The sequence below is a fragment of the Hyperolius riggenbachi genome, chromosome 1 (genome assembly GCF_040937935.1).
Source record: "Hyperolius riggenbachi isolate aHypRig1 chromosome 1, aHypRig1.pri, whole genome shotgun sequence".
NCBI classification, from domain to species: Eukaryota; Metazoa; Chordata; class Amphibia; order Anura; family Hyperoliidae; genus Hyperolius; species Hyperolius riggenbachi.
In genome coordinates this window covers 519304425-519326618 of record NC_090646.1, presented here as the reverse complement: position 1 = coordinate 519326618, position 22194 = coordinate 519304425, and the positions used below count along the sequence as shown (strand labels likewise).

Genomic DNA, 22194 nt, shown 5'->3' with positions numbered 1-22194 from the left:
TAAACACATAAGCAGAATATATCAGGTATTGCAGATGCTATGGACCCCCTGCATATAGGATAATATGCAAAGGTATCCCAGCATAACAATATAGTGTGCACACTGAACCCCAAACCTGACTAATATATATACATGAGAATCATATACATTATATACAGAGACAGAGCATCAGAATTATAATCGGCAGGCAACGGAACGTCAAACATGCAGGGTCAAACCAGAGATACAAACAAGATACAAATCGCTTAGGCAAAGGGTTAGTCAAAATACAGAAAACAGGTCAAACACGATCAGAGCAGATACAAGGCTAAGACTCAAGACAGGATACAAGACCAGAAGGCTAGAACTCAGGATCAGGAACAGACTTTGATTCAGGATCAGACATTGATGAGCTAGCACAGAGTGGTCTGTTGAGGCAGCTTAAAGAGAACCCGAGGTGGGTTTGAAGAATATTATCTGCATACAGAGGCTGGATCTGCCTATACAGTCCAGCCTCTGTTGCTATCCCAAACCCCCCTAAGGTCCCCCTGCACTCTGCAATCCCTCATAAAGCACAGCCATGCTGCTGACAAACAGCTTGTCAGAGCTGGCTGTGTTTATCTCTATAGTGTCAGTTTGCTGCTCTCCCCGCCTCCTGCAGAACTCCAGTCCCCGCCTGCATCCCTTCCCTCCCTGCTGATTGGAGGGAAGGGACACGGGCAGGGACCGGAGCTATGCAGGAGGCGGGGGAGCAGCTGAGACTGACACTACAGATGTAAATACAGCCGCACAGCATGGCTGTGATTTATGAGGGATTGCAGAGTGCAGGGGGACCTTAGTGGGGTTTGGGATAGCAACAGAGGCTGGGCTGTATAGGCAGATCCAGCCTCTGTATGCAGATAACATTCTTTAAACACACCTCGGGTTCTCTTTAAAGGGAACCAGAGATGAACGTTTCACACAAAATAAACATATCAGTTGATAGCTTGTAAAGAATAAATGCTCTACCTGATAATTTTGCCGCTCTGGTGTGCCTTTTTGAGTGTTTTTATCCATTATTGCTCCAGGAAAAATCAAATATGGCCGCCGGCTCATATCCCTTCTCCTTCCGGGTTATATGAGTTGTTCTGGATGTGCTGTCTAGGCTATATGAGACTATGCTGCTATCTAGGCTAAATGCAGCCTTTCATCTATGTGCTTTCATATTGGTATGATCTGCCTGTAGGAAGTGTCACTGATAATAACTGCAGTTTCATTCCTATGAGAATCTAGTGCACACAGAGATCATATTACAGCCACAGAGCTTCTCTCTCAGGAGCAGCAGCCCCTCCCAGTCATCACAGCTCTCAGTATGCAAAGCAGAAGATCTAAGCCAGGAGGGGGAAGGCTTGGGCTTGAAAGCACTCCACAGAAGAGTGACTCAGCTATAATGATTCCAGGTCAAACCTCGACTGAATAGTCGGTGGATTCTTATCACAGTTGCTAATAGACTAATTAAGAAGATAACAATGAAACTAAAAGCAGGGTAGGTGTATACTGTCATGTTCCCACTGATAAATGTAATAAAATACATGAGGGTGCTTCATCTCTGGTTCTCTTTAAATAGTGTCCAAGAAAGTCAGATGACAGAGTCCAGGTGATCACAGAGCTGCCCTCATTAAATCTGCAATAACAGTTCTTGTGAGTGAGACCTCTGCTGGTGGCAAGCAGTTTCAAACTCTGAGGACACAGATGACATCTGCTGGCGAAATGGAGGAAGTTCATCAATAGTTCAGGAAATTCACCAGCAGATGCATTTTGTGACAATATAGAACCCTGAACTCTACATTAGTGGAAGACGCTATCCAGCATTCTTAAAACGGTTTGCCACATCTGAGAAAGCACCCTTTTTAGAGTAGAACGAATATTAAGAAACTTATACCAAACATCATGCCATACATCCTAACTAGCTTGTATTTTAACTTAGTTTAATGCAGACTGTCACATCCACAGACCTAAATCAAAGTAATGTATTCCTAGACAGCTAAGTTGATCTGATATGGAACAATGTTTTTAGTCATTTATATTGACAGAGTCTAAAGATGAATTGGATAGTGGCGTTGTTAGTGTTCTATAGAATGCCATAAAAAAAAGGAATGCTCAGGAATTGTAATCGGCCACTTCTACTCCATAGCATGTCATTACTGCCAATGGCATGGTAGATAATAATAGCATGGCCAATGTACTGCTAGTCATTAAAACTTTTAAGCATAACACTGGTAGCAGAGTTTGGCTGGTTCTCACTCAGTTATAAGCTTCATACATGGCTCTTTTTGTTGCAGTTTCTTACTTTATTTCAACCTACATATCAAAATGATTCTCATTAGCACCTGTTTGGTATAACTGGTTAATCATACACCAGACTAAGAATTAGTATTGTTTTGTAATCACACCAAATACTGATTTAACTTAGATTATTCTTCTTTTACCTCAATTTGCATTTTGTAAATTACTATGATTAAACAATTACAATGTATAGTTGTGAAAGCATTTTTACGTCAAAAATTAAAATAATTTTATAAATTGGCCATAGACACCGTGTCATCCTAGTCCAATATTCATCTCTTTATTGCACGATTAATAAAACGTTACAGGTATACTCCTCTTAGGAACCAATCCACAGATAGCGGTAAAAACTGTTTCTGCGCAGAACCTAGAGACTCTATAACAACATTTTGAGCCTTAGTTCTTCTATCCTATATGTTCCTATAGCTGTTCTAATGTGCTCTGTCTTACTGTAGCCTTTCCTATTTGCACAGTGGCTGTATTATCTCTGTTATATGGTCTAATCTTCTCTCCTCTGGCAGCTCTGTCAGGCTGAGGCAGTCAGGCTGGAATGTGCTGTGCTGCTTGTGATTGGATAGAAGCTATACACACCCTCTTCAGGCACCCTGCACACTCTGTATGACTCACACACTGAGCTACTCTCAGGGTATCACTTGCTATGTCTTGTTTGTAAACACTGCCTAAAACTGGCAATTACAAGCCAGGATTGCAGCAGGGAGAGGCAGAAACAGCACAGAGGGGACCAGGAGAACATAATGAATAGAATGGTATGCTTTTTATTGTAAGAATTTTACAGTACAGATTCTCTTTAATACATTAAAAACCAAGGAGCCACTCCACATCCCCCATAGATGTCCAATCTAGGCTTGTGTGCATGGAGTCCATGCACCCAAGCCCAGTCTGCCTGACTATCACACAGCAGCAAACACCATGCACACAGCAGCTGCTTCCCCCTAATGGGGATAATTCCTTTGAGCGCTGGTCAAGCTGCAGCATGCAAGCAAGCATAGGCCGGCTGATGACAGATGCATTTTTACTTTCCTGACTAAATCTTTTGCACAATACTGTACCTCCAAAACGCAACTGAATTTTGAAGCACATGATCGGCACATGAACGGCAGCTTCCTGAGAAGAAAGGTTCAGCTCTGATCCCATGGACTCACATAAAGCAGAGTTTCTTAACTGGTTCGGGACAGACGCAGTATGAATCTACATCTAGCAGGTGGTGCTGCCACTCTGACTGGACGTAGATTCAAAGTCCTGCTGAATTGGGCATCCCCGGCGTTACTGTCGATCGTGCCGTTTTCTCCCCGCCGCAATACACTTGCCCTGCCGTCTCTATGACGGCAGAGCTCTGTGAGCCAGTCAGGAGCCGTTTTCATTGGCCCCTGGCCCTGTCTTCATTGTAAGCCAATCCCAATCGTCTTATAAGGCCGGTGCTGAAACTTCCTAGCCGGACTGGAAAATCTGCGGTTACCACATATGGTGGGGGGAGCTCAAAAACATCCGTGGTTGCATCCCAGCCGTATGCGGCGGCCGTTTGAAAGCAGCAAGGAGCGGTGCTGTACAAGTATGGTAGAAGAAAAACCACTCACCAGGATTCCTGGAAAGAAGTGACTTAACTCGGTCCCGATGATGAGGTGAGGGGGCACCTCACTAAGATGGTGTAAGTGAAGGGCTGAGCAAGCTGCAGGCGTCTGGGATGCCCGTGGTATAGGAAAAAAAAAAAAAAAAAAAAAGTAGCTGTGCCCAGAAAAACACGCCTCTTTCACCAGTCTGGCCCGCCCTTGTATCCTATTACCATACCTCCTTCTCTGCCTCTCAGACCTTGCTCCTGAGGACTGCAGTGAAGCTGCGCAGGAGCCCATGTGCGAGATCTGAGAGGCAGAGAAGGAGGTAATAGTATACAAGGGTGGGCCAGACTGGTGAAAGAGGCATGTTTGTGCTACTGCTCTGATAGTCTTGGAGACAGGGATAGCTGCCCAATCCAAGCAGGCTTTGTATACAACAACCAGCCAATTGCCGGTAAGTTACATCGCTTGCCACGATTGGCTGGTTGTTGTATACTGGGAACCATATACAGTACAGCACCAGAATCTGTACATGTTTATACAGTATAGCACCAGTACATACAGTACAGTATACAAATGTACAACAGTCAAAAGGGTTAGTCTTATATGGCGAATATATCCCAAAATGTATAATTAACTGGAGAAGTTGGGGGTCGTCTTATATGCTGGAAAATACGTATGTATTCCCAGCATAACTTCAGCGGAAAAGGTGGGGAGCACAGTGAAGACAGCTCTCTGCAGTGAAAATAAAGTTTAATGATCCTTTATAAAAATCCCCTTTAGTGGATGGGGTGGAATCCCAACTGCTGAAACTGGTGAGCTCACACATGCATTTCCTACACTGAAAGTACAGCAATAAGGGGCACAACTTCGGGTGATTTTTCATTTATTTTAAGCAAAAGCTGGCACGGTCTCAAAAAACAGACTTGGTTTTTGAAAGGCCATTAGAATTACACCTCCTACACAAAGCTTAGTTACAACTAGTGCCTCAACTTCTGCTATGAAGCAGGACAACAACGGCAACAACACATTCTGCTTTCAGACCGTCTGCACATTAGTTAGCTACAGCCAAACTTATTTTTTTTTAATTGGTTTCTGTAGAATACGGTACGTTTAGAGAGTTTTCATGTCTTTCTGTCCCAGTACAGAATGTTACCAGAGGGAGGGCAGGTAACCTATTCACCAGGGACATGGTCTCCCAAAACACCCTTAAAGCTCACCTGACATGAGAAGGATATGAAGGCTGTCATATTTATTTCCTTTTAAACAATGCAGATTGCCCATTTGTCTGGATGATCCTTTGCATCTAATACTTTTAGCCGTAGACCCTGAACAAGCATGCAGCAGATCAGGTGCTCTGGCTGAAGAGGGGCTGGATTAGCTGCATGCTTGATTGAGATGTGTGATACTACTGCAGCCAAAGATCAACAGACAACTGATATTGTTTGAAAAGAAAATCAATATGGCAGCCTCCATATCCCTCTCACTTTAGGCATACTTTAAAAGGAATCTGAAGTCAAAATAACCTTATTATATAATGATTTGGATATGTAGTACATCTAAGCTGGCCATACACTTCAAGATTTGCAGGAGATTCAAACATCAGATAGATTTCTGTCAGGTGCCTGTCAAGTGGAATCTGACAGGAATCTATCTGATGTGCGCCACACTCTAGGAACAGATTTCCAATAGATTTCAGAATGAAATTTATTGTAAATCGATCTAAATGCATTATTGGACCATTAGCTCCAATGCAACTCTATGGGCCATCGATCTGCTGCCAGCAGCAGATCAACCTAGATTTTCCATCCAGTCAGATAGATCAAATTGATCGAAATCGTTTGAAATCGGCTGCAAATCAATTGATCGACTGATAAAATCTTTTTTTTGATCGATCGCGTCTATAGAATCGATCAATTGATGGCTGAAATCAACCAGTGTATGGTTCACTTCAGTCCCCTCATTAGATCTAAACCGCTGTATCCTCGCCGCAAAACGAGCGCTTTAGACCCCCCAAATCCCCGGGGGGCAATCCGGATCTGGAAGGCTCCTGGAAAGCTCTGCCTCTCCTGATGTCAATCGCCGCGGATCGCCACCTTTCCCCGCCCCTCTCACTCTTCCTTCACAGAGAGGAGCGGGGAGAGGCGGAGATCCGTGCGGCGATTGACGGCAGGAGAGGCAGAGCTACAGCAGAAAGCTCTCTGCCTCTCAGGGCAGCAGAATCCACGACCAAGTTGGTCGTGGATGTTTTCCCGGGGATTTGGGGGGTTCTAAAGTGCTCGTTTTGTGGCGGGCATTTTACACCTAATGAGACTTCTGAAGCGAACTAGCAAGTAAAAAAAATAGCAATTTTGTTCGCTCCAGAGTCACTTTAAGAAATAAATCATTAGCAGCAGAGGTATGAGTCTAATATTGTTTCTAGTACAGGAAGAATTAAAAAAAAAAACTCCAGTTGTTATCTAAGAGCTTGTCCAAGCTCCAAGACTTTCAAAGTCGAGGAGTGCTCGGTCTTCTGAAGCATATTATCTCAAGTGTCTGCCACTGTATTTTGCTTTTCTGCACAGTAAAGTTCAAAGGTTCACTAGCCTGCTCTGTGAGATCGTTTAGAATGCTGAGTGTAATGTGTAAATTGCAAATATTAGAGAATTATGCAATGTTATAAAAAACTATATAACTGAAAATAAAAATATGAGACTATTTTCTTTGCTACTAATGTTCTATTAATCATCCATACTACACATACAATTCATTATATCAATTTTTTTTCACTTCAGTGTCACTTTAAAGAATGGAGATGGGAAAGAATATCTGCTGGATTTTTATTGCAGTTGCCAAAAATTCAATCCCTTCTTCATTTTAGCTAATAAACATTTTTTTTTAAGAAGGAGCGCGCCATAGTGCATTAAACGTTTCAGGGGGTATTTATTGACACATACAAGTTGTACTTACAAACATGCAGGTTAAAAGCGCATATCAGCGGACAGCCAGCCGCTTCCCTCAGTGGTGGAGTGAAGCACGCTGTGGCCAGCAGCGTGATTTTCCGATGTCCTGAACTCCGTCTTGCTGGGGGGGTGGGCGTGGCTGAATTCAGTAAGCGTGTGACGTCACACGCTTACTGAATTCAGCCACGCCCACCCCCCCAGCAAGACGGAGTTCAGGACATCGGAAAATCACGCTGCTGGCCACAGCGTGCTTCACTCCACCACTGAGGGAAGCGGCTGGCTGTCCGCTGATATGCGCTTTTAACCTGCATGTTTGTAAGTACAACTTGTATGTGTCAATAAATACCCCCTGAAACGTTTAATGCACTATGGCGCGCTCCTTCTTTTTCTAGTCGTTTGCCAACCACCCCACTATTGGAGCGCTGCATTGCTGGAACTTTCAAAGGGGAATAATCTGTGATTGTGTGACCCGGTTTTGGAGCGCAGGATAACCTTGTGTGTTTGTAAACATTTTCTTTTTAACCTATTAACGGCAATCTGACTTATTAAAACGTCCTGTTTTACCCTGTTAACGGCAACAGGAAATTTTAATAAGTTGCTCGCTCCTGCCGACAATCCGCACTACTCCCGCCGCAGTTTACTGTCGGATCACCGCATTCCGTGATTGGGGAAGAGGACCGAGCGGTCCTCTACCCAATCGCAATGCCTGGAATGAATGGACGTGACCGCGAACAGCGGCCGCGTCCATTCATAAAACAGGAAGCTGGCACAGTGTAACCAAATGTATAAATAAAAAAAAAAAAGTGAGCCCCTCCTATTAAAATGGGAATGTGTTCCCTAGCGCCATCTTGTGGCCAAAAAGTAAAATTACACATACATACACTTATACACAATATTAATAAAATAAATAAACTTATACTTCCATGAATTGAATGAATTTTTTCCATTATTTTCTTATTTTTCCCGTTAAAACACATTTAGAATAAAAAAAATCTTAGCAACATGTACTACCCACAGAAAGCCTAATTGGTGGTGAAAAAAACAAAGGTATAGATCATTTTGTTGCGATAAGTAGTAATGAAGTTATTAGGGAATAAAAGGGAGGAGCACTGACAGGTGAAATTTGCTCTGGTCCGTTAGGGTAAAAACCACTTGGGGATGAACTGGTTAAAGTAAAATCCAAAGGTGGTAAAGAGACTAATACTTAGGTCCTCAGAACATCCCGTATCCTATTGTGATTAGCATTACGTATAATCACAGGAACAAGAAGAACTGTATAAGGGAACTTATGAGTTTTCAGTCTGAGACTCAGAAAAGGAATCAGCATCACATTATTGTAATATAATGTGTCCTGTGTGAAAGTGCTGCAATCTTTTCCTCGTCATTTGAGAAGAGCTGCTCTTTGTTTTGCTCATGCTTATGGCTACATACTCCAGACTAATACTGTATAGCTCTGATAAATAATCAATACACAATATTTTTTTTTCCAATGTGAAAAATTTACCCATATATAAAACGCATATAAGCCAGCCCGTGTATAAGCCAAGGTACCCACTTTTCCCTCAGAAACCAGGAAAGAGAGACTCGCATATAAGCTCCCTATCCAGTATAGCCCCCTCCACAGTAGCCTGATGTGCCCCCAGTGCAAGTTAGCCCCCTTCCCCAAAGCCAGATGTGCCCCAAGGATGATACAGCGGTGTCTTAAGATGTCATAGATATGAGACACAGCGATTGCCACACAGGAAGAGTTCCCGATCATTGCACCACTGAAACTCCGATTCACAAGCCAAGGGACACAGGTAGTCTTGAGCAGCACACTCTGCACACCATGTTGCAGGGGATGGGGGTCATGGACATAGCAGGGAGCCAGCTGGCAAGAGCAGGATCGCTAGTGCACAATCCTTAAAGAAATACTATCAATACACAAGTGTTCTAAAATGGCATGTACAAATAATGTCTAAGTAGCTGTGTAAACATTTTCCTACTTTTCATGTTAAATATCAAAAGCAAAAGCTTCAACTTATTGAGGGTAGGATTTAGCTTTATTGGGACAAATCAATTGCAGAAGGGGTGTCTGCTTCAATGCACAGTCAGTGTTGCATATCAGACTACAGAGTATTTTTCTCTGAAAGCAAAAACAGTATGAAAAGCTGTGACACTTCAGTCAGAACCACAGGACACAGAAGCTGCAACTGTTGGAAGCTTTCTCTCTCTCACACACAGCGTTACACACAGGGTTAACTGATCAAGTGTGAGGGGAATTTCCCCTCCCCTCATAGCTCATTCTGTCAGTTCATCAGCAAAGTTTGAAAGTATTTTGATAACAGTAAACAAAGTGGTTGCTAGTGAAATGTATACACCAGTACTTAGCAGCACTTCCCAAACAATCCCTATCTCAATTGAAAAAAAAAAAAATGTAAATCGATAGTGTTCCTTTAAGCTTCTCTGACAGTAACAAAACCTGCTCCCCTGACCCGCATATAAGCCGAGGGGGTAACTTTTCAGCACATTTTTCGCGCTGAAAAATTAGGCTTATACACAAGTATATACATTTTATGTTTGAGAAATCCAGACTGGGGTATTTATATAGTATATGGTAATACTGTATATATGGTTTAACTGATAATGTTTCCAAATGTTTTACAAGAAACCTGAATTGAGAAGAATATGGCAGGTTCCAACACAGAATTCCTTTTAAAAATGCTACTTGCCTGAATGTTGTACGTATTCATATTATTTTAATAGATGGTTCAGGTAGGACTTCATAGCACACATATGTGGAAGGATTTCATATAGGCTGTACGAGCAGACTGCTATCTATGCCACCGTTCCTCCAACTGCCCATTCCCTCACTAGCAGAGAAGTGGGGCCACCACCGCACAACAAACCCTTGATATTAACCTACAGCATACAGGATCAGCAACACTGCCAGGCAACCAATATTGCTTAAAATGAACTAAAATAAATAAGGTCACTTATCTAATCTTAACCTAATTTTAAGGCACATGTGTTATGGCTTCAGTGAATGAGATTTATCAGACCTCAGAAAAAAGCATATATTTACTCAAAGTTTGAAGTGGTTCAATAGAGCTGACATGTGTGTCATAAAGAAATACATTGTCCACAATCGATTTAGAAAGTTACAAAAGTGATAGCTTTATTAATGTTGTGAAATTCATCAGTAATCTACAAATTAAAAACGCATGGGATGGCCACCCCGCCACACATGCAAAGCACACCCCACTCAACGGTGCACCTTCCACACACACACACACACAAGAAGTACTTGGGGGCTAGAAAGAAGGATCTTAGCTGGTTTGCAACAGGTCGTTATAGTGAATGGGCTGCTCCTCGATCATACTCTATACCTAACCACTTGCGTCGGTTGTCAAATTGACTGAAAGCAATCAATGTTAGTAACAGCAGCAAATTCAGATCAGGACACAACGGTGGTAATCAGGTTAGTTGGGAAGCAGTTGGTGTCAATGGTAGCAACAGATCTAGACACTTATATAGCAATGGCAGTCAGATTCCATCAAAAGCAGTTGATATTAGTATTGGCAGCACATCAAAGTAGCACATCAAAGCAGGTGCGTGGTATGACTGTCAGCAGTAGTCACATGAAAAGCCACCTCGGTCTGAGTATAACAACTTCAAAACAGCGGTTGGCAACCAGGATCTCCCTGTATATCACAAAGCATGTGTCAACTCAGCTTAACTTGACACGAGGCAAACAGTACACTGCTCTAACGTGCATCTCACCCACTCCTAGGACAGTTCACTGAATCCAATGGGGCGATGCAGGGCTGTCAGAGTGTAGCTTCCAAGGGATTCCTCCAGTGTGTGCGTGCACCAACTCCGGGCACCGGAGAGTGTAGGGCCTGGCCAGTTGGTGAGCCGACCCAGACGGGCCACCAGATCGAGTGGCAGATGTCACAACCGTCACTGGGTGTTGCGCTGCTGGGTGGCGGCGTGGCGTCCCATGAGGAAGAGCGGTGGTTCCCTACCGCAGTTTCGCCTGCTTCCTTATTGCCTACAAGTTTATATCACATATTAATTTGATTGCAAAGTCCAAACCCTGATGACTTTGCATCACAGATTCATTTACCACCAAAATGTAAATAGGGCTCTGACCCACTGACTCATCCATCAATAGAAAACGTGATCTGAACTTAGCCAGCTAAACATGTCTGACTGCATCAACAGTGGCTCTAGGGGGAAGGTGAACCCATGCTATGTTAATAAGGAATGGAGTTATATTATACACAGGAATATAAACATTGATTTGGAATGGTTTTCAATATGTAGGTCAGCAAATAAATAGGTGATAGGATACCAGAGGTGAAGTCTTTTGAACAAATAGAGGATTGCTGACAAACGCCGGCGTTTCCAAAAAATGCTTTGCCAATGTATTGTAATGGGGTTTAACCCACTAGTGTGAATGCGATTAGGAAAATTGCAATCGCAGGACATGCAGCATTCTGGGTGTGTTTGCGCTCAATGCAAAGTATAGAAGCACTGAAAAAACACTTTTCCAAGCGATTTTGCGGTGATTTGGGGGCCTAATGTTTCATTTTTTAAATAATGTTTGTTACACTTACGAGTATCCTGATGTTCACCTTCCATTCGTAGCTCATCCCCCCTAGCAGAAGAGGTCACAGGCTCTTCTCTGATTGGTCCTACAGAGGCACCTATGCCCTCTTCCTCTAGGGGCCGGGGCTACAGATGGAAGGCGGACATCTGGATACTCAGTGAGTAAAACTTTATTTACAGGGACAAAAGACGCAATTGCTAAACAGAAGCCTCAAAATGCCGCAAACCACAATCACTAAATTCGTAGTGGGTCCCTGGCCTAAGGCTCATACTAAAGGATTTATACTATCCACAGAAAGGTATGAGCTGCAGGTTTTGCACTTTATTAGCTCATTAACAAGGTCTCCAATATCACAGCCACATAACCAGGCACAGTATTCTTCAAGAATACGTTTTTTTCTTACTACACTACACTGTGATGCTAGCATTCCATTTGAGTGGCTGAGAGCAGATTACAGCCAGAGGCACGTACCTATCATTTCCAGAAGAAAAACAATAACAGCATCTACGTATATTGAACTGCATGTTTATTTTATGGCTGTTCCAATAAGAAAAAGTAAAATCCTACATATTATTACCATGGGTAGCCCTGTATAGTGATACAGTATTCTCTAAAATCACAGACTTTCAGCTTCAACTCATTTCAGAATATTATATTGCACCATCTCCTGGAAGAAACTGGTACTACAACTCATCCATTTAGACATTTGGATGGGGTTTACAAAGGTGAAGAAAACAGACCTGAACAGAAAATGGAGCAGCTACCACCAGCCCCTTGTTTATCTTTCAAGTAAAAAAAAAAAAAAAGACTGATTGTTTGGGGCAATGGGAAATCTTTACTTTGTTCACATAAGCTTCGCTGTAGTATTACTTTCCCTACATGAGGAAGTGTCACACCTTATAGCCCAGGAACTAGTAAAGCACAATCTCATCTCATTTTATTTACTAGTGGATAGAGATGGTCAACAAGATGTAAATACTTCTAAGTTGATACAAGATTTATGCCAATTTTGTGCGCAAATTTGTGCAGCTCGAAAATAGACTAAATAAATTCCACCTTGAGGAGATTTAAAGCAGACCTGAACTCAGAACGTCCTCTCTGCTCTAAAAGATACACAACAGCATTATAGACTTTTTTTGAAAAAAAACCAAAAAAAACATTTCTTTGTTACAGCTGATACAAATCCTACAATAGATCTGCACTGTTTCTACTTCCTGATCCATGGAAGCAGACATATCGCTAGCAGCCTGTGCTTTCAAATGAGCTTATCTGCCGTGACAGTCATGTGACATAGGGAAGAGATCAAATTACAACTCTAAACTCTCTAAATACATACAGGTTGCATTTCTGTATGCTTTCCTTCTGTCCTGCACAAGAGTACAGGTCCAATTTAATTGGTCCGTTTTTAAGCTGCATAAATGTGTATGCAAAATGATCCTGTATTAAATTGGAATAATGTGCCTTTCAATGACCATCCCTACTAGTAAATGAATGATCAAACTTGACTAAATGTTATGAACAGCTTCAGTTTTACTCCAGTAATCATGTACAACAATCCCAATAAGATGCAATGGTCTTCATGTATGCCAACGTTGTGTGTCACAGCCCAGATTAAGTTCAAAGAGCTCTTTCCAATCCAGGAAAAATAAAGAGCTGGACAACACTTACATCAGCACCTCTGCACTTTACAGACATGGAAGATCACCTCTGATTTACAAAATGCAAAAAGCAAATGTATGCATATGTAAATTATGTGCATTTTTCCAGAATACAAAATGCAGTATAAATTGTTTTTTTTCCTATGTTGCTGTCACTTACAGTTGGCATTTGATAGATCTTACAGGTATTGGCCTAGTCCATCTACTCATAAGATTCTCAGAGTCTCCTTTATTTTATTAGTTCAGCTGCCAAAAGAGTGTGAAAGCAAGTCCTTCAGTAGAGCCTTTCCACAGAGCGCTTTTGAAGTGAATGAGGCTAGATTCACAGAGGGTTGTTGCGGTTTGATGCGATGTTAAAGTCGCAACCCAAAACTTACAACGTGCCAAAAAAAAAGTTGCAATGCAGAATTACCATCACATACAGCAGATACAGTAGAGCATACAGGCAATGAAAAGTATGCTTCCAAGTCATTACTGAGCATGTCTAACACAGCTAATAACGTGTATAACGCACTGCATGCAGTACTTTTACTTAACGTGCACCAACGCAACGTGTGCACAGTGAATGGCGCATTGATTTTCCATTGTAGTGCGCTATTCCGCGTTACATTTTGTTTTAACATGCAACTTTAACGTCCCACTGTGACCTTAGCTTAAATGAAATTCTGAGAATCTCCCATGAGGAGATGGACTAGTCCAAAACACGTCCGATTTTTTTTACTGCCTTCTTGTAAGAGACAGTGACATAGGAGAAAAGTAATTTATGGGGAATTTTACAGTAAGAGAAATGTACTTCTTATAACTATGCATTTTAAAATGTTACCATTTTTCACGATAGTGGTCCTTTAAAATGTCATCATCATGCTGCTCATTTTACTTACATCATGACAGATGAAGAGAACTATACAGCTACACACAATAATCAGAACTAGCATTCTTACCAAAAGAAGACACCTGCTTGCTCATATACATGCCCTGTACCAGTGTATTACGCACAGAGATAACTTTGGTCTTCTAATGATCATAAGCAATTCATGATGTGGCTGTGGGGGAGGGAGATCCCTTCTGTGTCATAACACAATGAGACCAGAGCAGCAGGCAGCATATTAGCCACAAATATAGGCAAGTTTTCCTTAAAAAGATATGCAACAGCAGAACAAACTTTAAAGAAAAAAACAATTCTTTGTTAGGGCTTGTTCACACTAGAGGCATTTTTTGGATTTTTTAAACGCAGGCAATTTGTACAAATCACCCTAAAAGCGCTTATACTATGCTTTCCAATGGGATAGTTGTCATTGGGGCGTTCCATTTGCTTGCTGCTGACAGAAGCGCTGCATGTACCATTTTCAGGGCGATTTGCCCTGAATGGAAGGTATAGGGAAATCGCAAAGCGCTTGATAAAGCGCTTTATATAACAATTTCCCCAGCGCTTTAATGAATAAATACTTTGTATTTATTCATTCCCAGGGCAAAGTACTCACTTTCTGAATTAAATAAAAGCTCTGCTAAAGGGCTTATAAAAGCACTTATAACACGCAGAGCAGAGCGTTTTGAAAAAAAGAGAAAAAAATATCGATCAACGCGGGCGACAGCGTGAAGGCAACGCAATGTGAACGAAGCCTTACGGATGAATAAAGTCTTGCAATAAATATGCAGTGTGTCTACTTCCTGCTTTCATGGAAGCAGATATACTATTAACATCCTGTATTTACCAATTAGCTCCTCTGCCGTCAGCTGACACAGCAGGATGATCAAATTACAACTTACAATTATTCACAAATAGGAGGGAATTAGGCTAAACTCTCTAAATATATACAGGGTGCATTTCTCTGTTTTCCTTCTGCCCTGTGCAAGAATTCAGGTCCACTTTAAACAGGGACAAAAAGGGAAGATTTTGATAATGGACTACAGAGCTGATTGAACAGAACTACAAATGGACAGTACTGTAACTTTGACAACTGAAGCTGCAGTAACTCTAAACCAGGGGTCCCCAAACGTTTTGGGTCGAGGGCTGGGTCAATATACTTCAGACTGCTGAGGGGCCGGAGTATACATAAAATGATGTAGAAGTCTTTGCGGGCCAGACAGTGAAGCATACCCAGGAGACAACCTGCAGTGGACAGCAGTATCACCTGATGTGGAATTTGATTGGAAACTAGCAAATTACAGCTTTCTGGCTTTCATGTGGAAGGGTGGAGCCAGCACTGCTATACTACATAGGGACCACCAATATTTAAAGATGTAGCTGACCACATCTATAAGTAATACATTTTGTGTGGGGGGCCGGTAAAAAAGGCTCAGGGGGCCACATTCGGCCTGCAGGCCTTAGTTTGAGGACCACTGCTCTAAACAGTGTATTCAAAACTGCTCTTGTAGAGCGCAAGGCTCAATCTTTGATGATTATTGGTACCTACATGTCTGCTGCATTTCCCGGAGGTTTATATTTAAGGATACCAAGAATGTTTAACATTCTCTTGGCTGTTTGATCCGGCAATTCCTCTCGAATATCCACAGAATGCTACAAAGACAAAAGTGAAAAGAAATATAAATATTTTGACACTTAACACTCATTACATTAATATTATGTACAGGAGTGAGACCAAATTAAATTCTTTTATTTGCATATTATGCATCTCTTGCCACAAAAAAACAAAACAAAAATACACTTGTCATTTTAACAGATGTTATATTTCTGGGTAGGTAGCAGGATGTTTATAAGTACCGTATATAGGTGAATATAAACCAATGTGCGTATAAACCGAGGTACTTAGTTTTCCCTTCAGACACCAGAAAATGTGAGCGACTAGAGTTTAAACCTATGGTAGAAACCCAGGTCTCCCCTATACAGCGTACATGGTGTCTAGTAGTTCAACCACTCCCTCCCTCCCACAGCATACCTAGTGTGTAGTGGTCCCCCTGCCTCCTTCATACTGCATACCTGGTGTCTAGTGGTCCCCCCTCCCCTATACAGCATACATGGTGTCTAGTAGTTCCCCCTCCCTTTTCCATACAGCATACCTGGTGTCTAGTGGTCTCCCCTCACTTTCTCTTACAGCGTACCTAGTGTCTAGTGGTCGCAGCCCCTACTCTATGGAACTCACTTCCACAATCAGTACGAGAGGCTCCCTCTCTGGACAGCTTTAAAAAAAGGCTAAAAACTCACCTCTTTTCCCTAGCCTTTGAGACTGCATAATGCAGGATCACAGCGCTTTGAGTCCCCAGGGAGAAAAGCGCTATATAAATATTATTGTTATTGTTATTGTTGTTGTTTAGTGGTCCCCCCTCCCTCCACCATACAGTGTACCTGCACTGCAACTCCCACGTATTCCTTTGCATTCGCCCTCTAGTGTTTGAACTTACTGAACTAGAGATCGAGTTCAAACACTAGAGGGCGAATGCAAAGACATGGGGGAGTCACAGGGTGTGTCCGGCCCCAGATCCGGTGGGATGCTCTTCCAACGCCTCCACTGCCTGTACTAAGCAATTAGGTGACATGGGGAAAGCAGCTACTGGACAACAGGGAACACTTTATGGGACAGTCACAGAGGAGATCACTAGACACCAAGTGTGCTGTACAGAAAGAGGGAGAACCACTGGCAACCATGTATGACCCAAGTATAAACCAAGATTTTGCTTTAGGGGCCATTTTAAGAGCAAAAAGATCTCCGTTTATACTTGAGTAAATCATTCAAAGGCTAGGAGAAAGACTTTCCACATAAATTCAATCTTCCTCACTGGCCCCTCCTCTCACATTCATCTGTGTGGTGATGCCACTGAGAAAGCCAACAACAGCCAAGCCAAAGCAGGAAATTAAAGAGAACCAGAGACGAAGCACCTTCATGTACCATATATATCAATGTGAACATGACAGTAAACACCTACTCTGCTCTTTGTTTCATTCTTCACTGTTCCATCTGCCTGTTATCAGCTCTGATAAGAATCCCCGACTGAGCATTCAGTCTAGCTTTGCCCTGGAATGATTATAGCTGAGTCAGTCATCTGTGATGTCTTTTCAAGCCCAGATGTCTTTTCAAGCAGACTTGCCCCTTGTGGCTCTGCTTTCCTGCTATGTATCCTCATAGCAGGAAAGCAGAGCCAAGAGGGGGCGGGCTTGAAAAGACATCACAGAAGACTGACTCAGCTGTAATTATTCCAGGGCAAAGCTAGACTGAATGCTCAGTCGGGGATTCTTATCAGAGCTGATAACAGGCAGACTGAACTGTGAAGAAACAAAGAGCAGAGTAGGCGTTTACTGTCATGTTCCCATTGATATATATGGTAAAATACATGATGGTGCTTCGTCTCTGGTTCACTTTAAACAGGAAGCAAATATTTAAAATTTGCATTACCTTTGGGTCAATTTCGGCAAGAACATCATTCAGAACTTGTAATAGCTGCATGGGTTCAAGCGAATCAAATGTGATCAAGTTAAAATTCTTCTTAAATGGTTCTTTATTAAGCTTTTCCACAATGAATTTAAGCTGGTCACTCATTTTCAGTTTTATAAACCAAACCTGCAAAAACATAAAACTATTGTTGAATTATGGTGACAAAACATCATAGAATAAGGTAGGAAGGATTCTGGTAAATTAAACAATGCTTTCAAACTGATAATATGAATTAAGTTTACCAAAAAGTTGTATTGCATGATAAAAAGAATTTGTGCAACAAAAAAAGGTGAGTTGAGCAATAAAATGATAAACCAAACAAAAATAACTCAAGCAAAAAGAACAAGTACACAAGCTGCCTGAACACTGAAATTTAACTGGATATGAGCTTGACCCCATGATCCAGAAGAGGCATGTCTATATTCAGGCCACTCCTGCCGTTCAAATTGGTATTTTTTGGGACAGTACCAGAAACATTATGGGTCAGCCTATCAGTTTCCATAATCATGCTTACTCTATTTTCAGTCAAGGAAAGGAAAGAGTACTTCTAGTTTATTGCTATAGTCCAAATGATGGCAAGAAGAAGGCAATGTAAAGCCTTTTAAAAGCTTTAGGGACATTATAATATGGGAACACATAGAAGTGCTTATAAAGGGGTGTAGTTGATAACTAGCTTTGTCACAGTTCTTAAATACCAAACCTCTTTCCAAAAGACTTCGGTCTTCTTACATTTCCAAAAGATATGGGTTGGACCACCACTGGCTCCACAATTGCGAGCAAGAAAGATATATTTTGAGCTTGCAAGTAGTGCTATACCAACTAAAAAAACTATTTAACTGGCATTTCCCTAATGCAGGTGGACCTTGCGGATTTTTTTTAATCTGCGGAAAAATATACGATTATTGATTTCCAGTGGTAAACTGAGGTCTGTTTCCCAAGATACCATACTACTTGTTTTAGGCTAGTTTCATATAGTGGGCTCTATTCACAAAACTTCTCAGAAATTACTTATTTATCACCTAATTGATAAAAATAACCTTTCAGAACATCTACAAGCACAATAATCCCTCAAAGTAAGTTGTTCCTGATTAACTTCTTTTCAGTATTAGTTTTCTTATCTTAATTATATTACATGTTTGCCCTTTGGAAAGTTAAAAATGTAACATAGATAAGGTGAAGCCAGGAAAAACGGGTGAAAAAGCTTTGTGAATAATGCCCATTGTGTGGTGTGATCCTCCTCCTGCAGGAGAGCCCGGGGCAAGACAATTGCACCCCACCATTCCCCTATACATCTTACCCGGCAGCAGAATGCGCAGACACAGTAATTTGCATAGTGCAACCCCCCAAAATGTCTATCTCATGATGTCACATGTCACCTCCTGTATCCTTTAAAGAGGAACTGTAGTAAAAATAACGTAATTAATTAAAAAAAAGTTTCTCAATATTAATTTATAATTTAGTCAGTGTTTGCCCATTTTTAAATCCTCCCCCTGATTTACATATTGAAATGTACAACAGGTGGCAATATTTTTAGTCCTGCCAGGTGATAGTTGTGCATAGAACTCTCAGTAAACAAACATTTCGCACAGGGAGATATGGCTTGCTTGGCAGTTGGAAACAGACGTTATTTCCCGGAATACAACAAGGTTACACAGGAAACTGTCAGGACATTTAAAGAGGAACTCCAGTGAAAATAATGTAGTAAAAAAAGTGCTTCATTTTTTATCATAATTATGTATAAATGATTTAGTCAGTGTTTGCTCATTGTAAAATCTTTCCTCTCCCTAATTTACATTCTGACATTTATTACATGGTGACATTTTTACTGTGGGCAGGTTATGTAGCTGCTCCTAGCTGTTTTGGCTGTTAGAGACAGCTGTAAACAGCTAATTCCTGTCTGTGAACCTTGTTACATTGTGGCAGTTTGCCCAGAGTACCGCGGTACTCAGAGCTTCTTGTGGGAGGGATTTCAGCACAAAATCAGTCATACAGCGCCCCCTGATGGTCTGTTTGTGAAAAGCATTATATTTTTTTCATGTAAAAGGGGGTATCAGCTACTGATTGGGATAAAGTTCAATTCTAGGTTGGAGTTTCTCTTTAAAGGGAACCTTAACCTCCTTAGCGGTATGCCTGACACTGTGTTGAGCATACCGCGCTGTGGCCTCAGGAGTCCCCCATAAATAAATAAATGTGCCAAATGGCTGTAAATCCTCTAGCTAGCACTAGGCTAGCTAGTAAGAGTGTCCGGCACCCCTGGATCCTCGCTTTTATACATTACCCCCCCTGGATCTAGCAATCGCGCAGCCTCCTGACACAGCTCTGGTCTCTCCTTGGGGAGGATCGGGTTTGTGCATGACATCATCTGCGATCCTCCCCATAGTGAACACCGGAGCTGTCCGGGGAGGCTGCGCCGATCGCTGGATCCAGGCTGGGTAATGTATAAACGCGGGGAGCGGAGGGTGCCAGAGACTTCTCCTAGCTAGCCTAGTGCTAGCTAGAGGGTTTATAGCCATTTAGCACATTTATTTAAAAAAAGTAACAAAACCTCCTGAGCAGCGTAACGCTCAGGAGGTTAACTAAGAGGGATATGGGTGTTTCCTTTTAAACAATACCAGTTGCTTGGCAGTCCTGCTTGCTGATCTCTTTGGCTGCAGTAGTGGCTGAATCACACACCTGAAATAAGCATGCAGCTGTAAGAAATAGCGGAGATGCCGCCGCGGAGATAGGCGGCATGGCGGCTATCTCCGCGTTTCAGCTGGCGGCCTCTGCCGCGCGGTTAGAGGCTCAAGTTAGCACAAAAATTGATAGGAAGGGACAACAAGGTGGATGATACATACCAAAAAATGCACATACAACAAGATATTATTGTCAAAAAATTGTACAAACTTTATTAGTATCCAAGTATAAAAAATATTTAAAAATTGCCCAGATCTCAATCCCTAACTACCCTCTAACTACCGGATGGGAGCTCCCTTCATACATACCAGCCACACATACCAGTCAGCAGAGCCCTTTGAATGCGTGCACTGAGGTGCACCTCAGTGCACAAGGTGGTGGATCACACGTTGGTTGAGGATATGAATTCAAATGGAGATTCCTCCTCACATATTGCTCAAACGGATGTTTAGATAAAGATCACAGATATATCATATTGCATTGTTCGAATGTTAAATTCACTCCACTTCTCCAGTGATTCCTAATTGAGGAGATTCCAGCTCAAACAAACAGCATATAACAGATGAGAAAGTGGCTCAAAATAGCAAGGCGTGACAAGTTGGCATCACAAGAGCATTAGTGCCAGCAACAGTCATATAAACTTCCGTTCAGCTGGATGCAACACACTGGCATATGGCATAAAGCACATGAGTCTCCTTATGCAATGAGAGCACGCCAAACAAACAATGTTAGCAAGCAGCAAGCGTGGCACGCTGTTAGTATGCAGACATATATTGGCTGAATGTGTCCTGTACCGGCAGGTGTGCCTTCAATCAGACAGGGGTCTCTCAGCAAACAGTACCTCGGTGGTGACCCTCCAGCCAAGTATGCTGTATGTTGTCTCGATCTCCAGGCTCCAAGGTACCCTCAAGTCAGGGAGGTAGTGGTGCGGCGATGTCCGTTCCCTCAAGACCAACTGAGCCAGAGGGGGGGGGGGGGAAGCCAGGTAGGGAAGGCAGCCGGAGAGTTGGGCAACACGCGGTGACGCCAGCTAGAGCCCCGACATGTTTCACGAGCTTCCTGCTCGTTTCCTCAGGGGGCGTGGCTCACCGCTCTGTCATCCAGGAAATGCTAAATGGGCCAAACGGACCAATCAAGCAGCCGCGAGGCAGTTCAGCCAGGCTGCGCCCACCGCCCATCGGCGATGACGCGCATCAACCCCCACACACATCCACTCCCCGCCGCAGCAGACTGGCGTTCGGGGAAGCGGAAGAGGGAGACGCGCGTCAACCGCCGAGCGCAACACCGAGCCCCGCCGCCCAGAAAATCCGGGCTAGGACGGAACTCCGCGTGCGCATACAAGGGGGGGGGGGGGGGCGCGGCCAAGCCGAGCCGCCCGGCGGCACACCCGTACACATCAACAAGGTATACACAAATGTCATTCAAATGCCACACATATATACTGAAGGCTCAAGTTATGCCTGGTCCTTCCATTGTTCACAGGTTAAGAGCTACGCACGCGCAAGCAGAGCGACAGGACCTTTATGCAGCTAAGAGGGGGGTCAGCTGATCTTGCGGTCAGCTGACTCCAGCTGGCATCCGGATTGGCTGGGGAACTGGGGCGGCGCTATGGAGCTTGCTGGGTATATATAGAGCAGACCTGTCAGTAGCTCCGCGTCTGCTGTTGCGTATGCTATATTGTATAGCTCTCAGACCCCAGTCAGTTCCCAAAGTGTGTTAGAACCAGCCGGAGCTGGGAATTCACACTTAGCTAGATTCTGTTGATAGCTTTAAAGTACTAGTGCATTGTTTATTTGTTATGACCTATTGATTCCTCTGACTATTCTTCCGTTTGTCGATTCTGTACCTCAGCCTATCACGTTGCCGACCCTGCCTGTCCCTGACGTTGAATCAGTCTTCCGATTCTGTACTTTGTCTGTCCGCTCGTTGTCAAACTCTGCCTGTCTGACCAGTCTACCCGCACTGGTGGGTCCTGCCACTAGTGAGGGAAATCAGTTTCCTGCACCAATCTCCTAGGTGTAGGATACTGTCTTGTAGTCGGGATACCTGCCCCTCAGGTAT

The 22194-nt window shown here is 42.8% G+C and overlaps 1 protein-coding gene across 5 annotated transcripts in view; it reads right to left on the bottom strand.

Annotated features, from left to right (window-relative positions):
* The window catches only part of IFT81 (intraflagellar transport 81), a 191389-nt gene that overhangs the window by 159320 nt on the left and 9875 nt on the right, over positions 1-22194 (bottom strand). For all 5 annotated transcript variants that reach the window (XM_068245244.1, XM_068245251.1, XM_068245265.1 and 2 more), the window contains exons 2-3: positions 17419-17583; positions 15484-15587 (exon numbers count right to left, since the gene is read on the bottom strand). In XM_068245244.1, the coding sequence (XP_068101345.1) occupies positions 15484-15587; positions 17419-17562 (248 nt within the window). In that variant the 5' untranslated portion in view covers positions 17563-17583. The remainder of the gene's footprint in view (positions 1-15483; positions 15588-17418; positions 17584-22194) is intronic.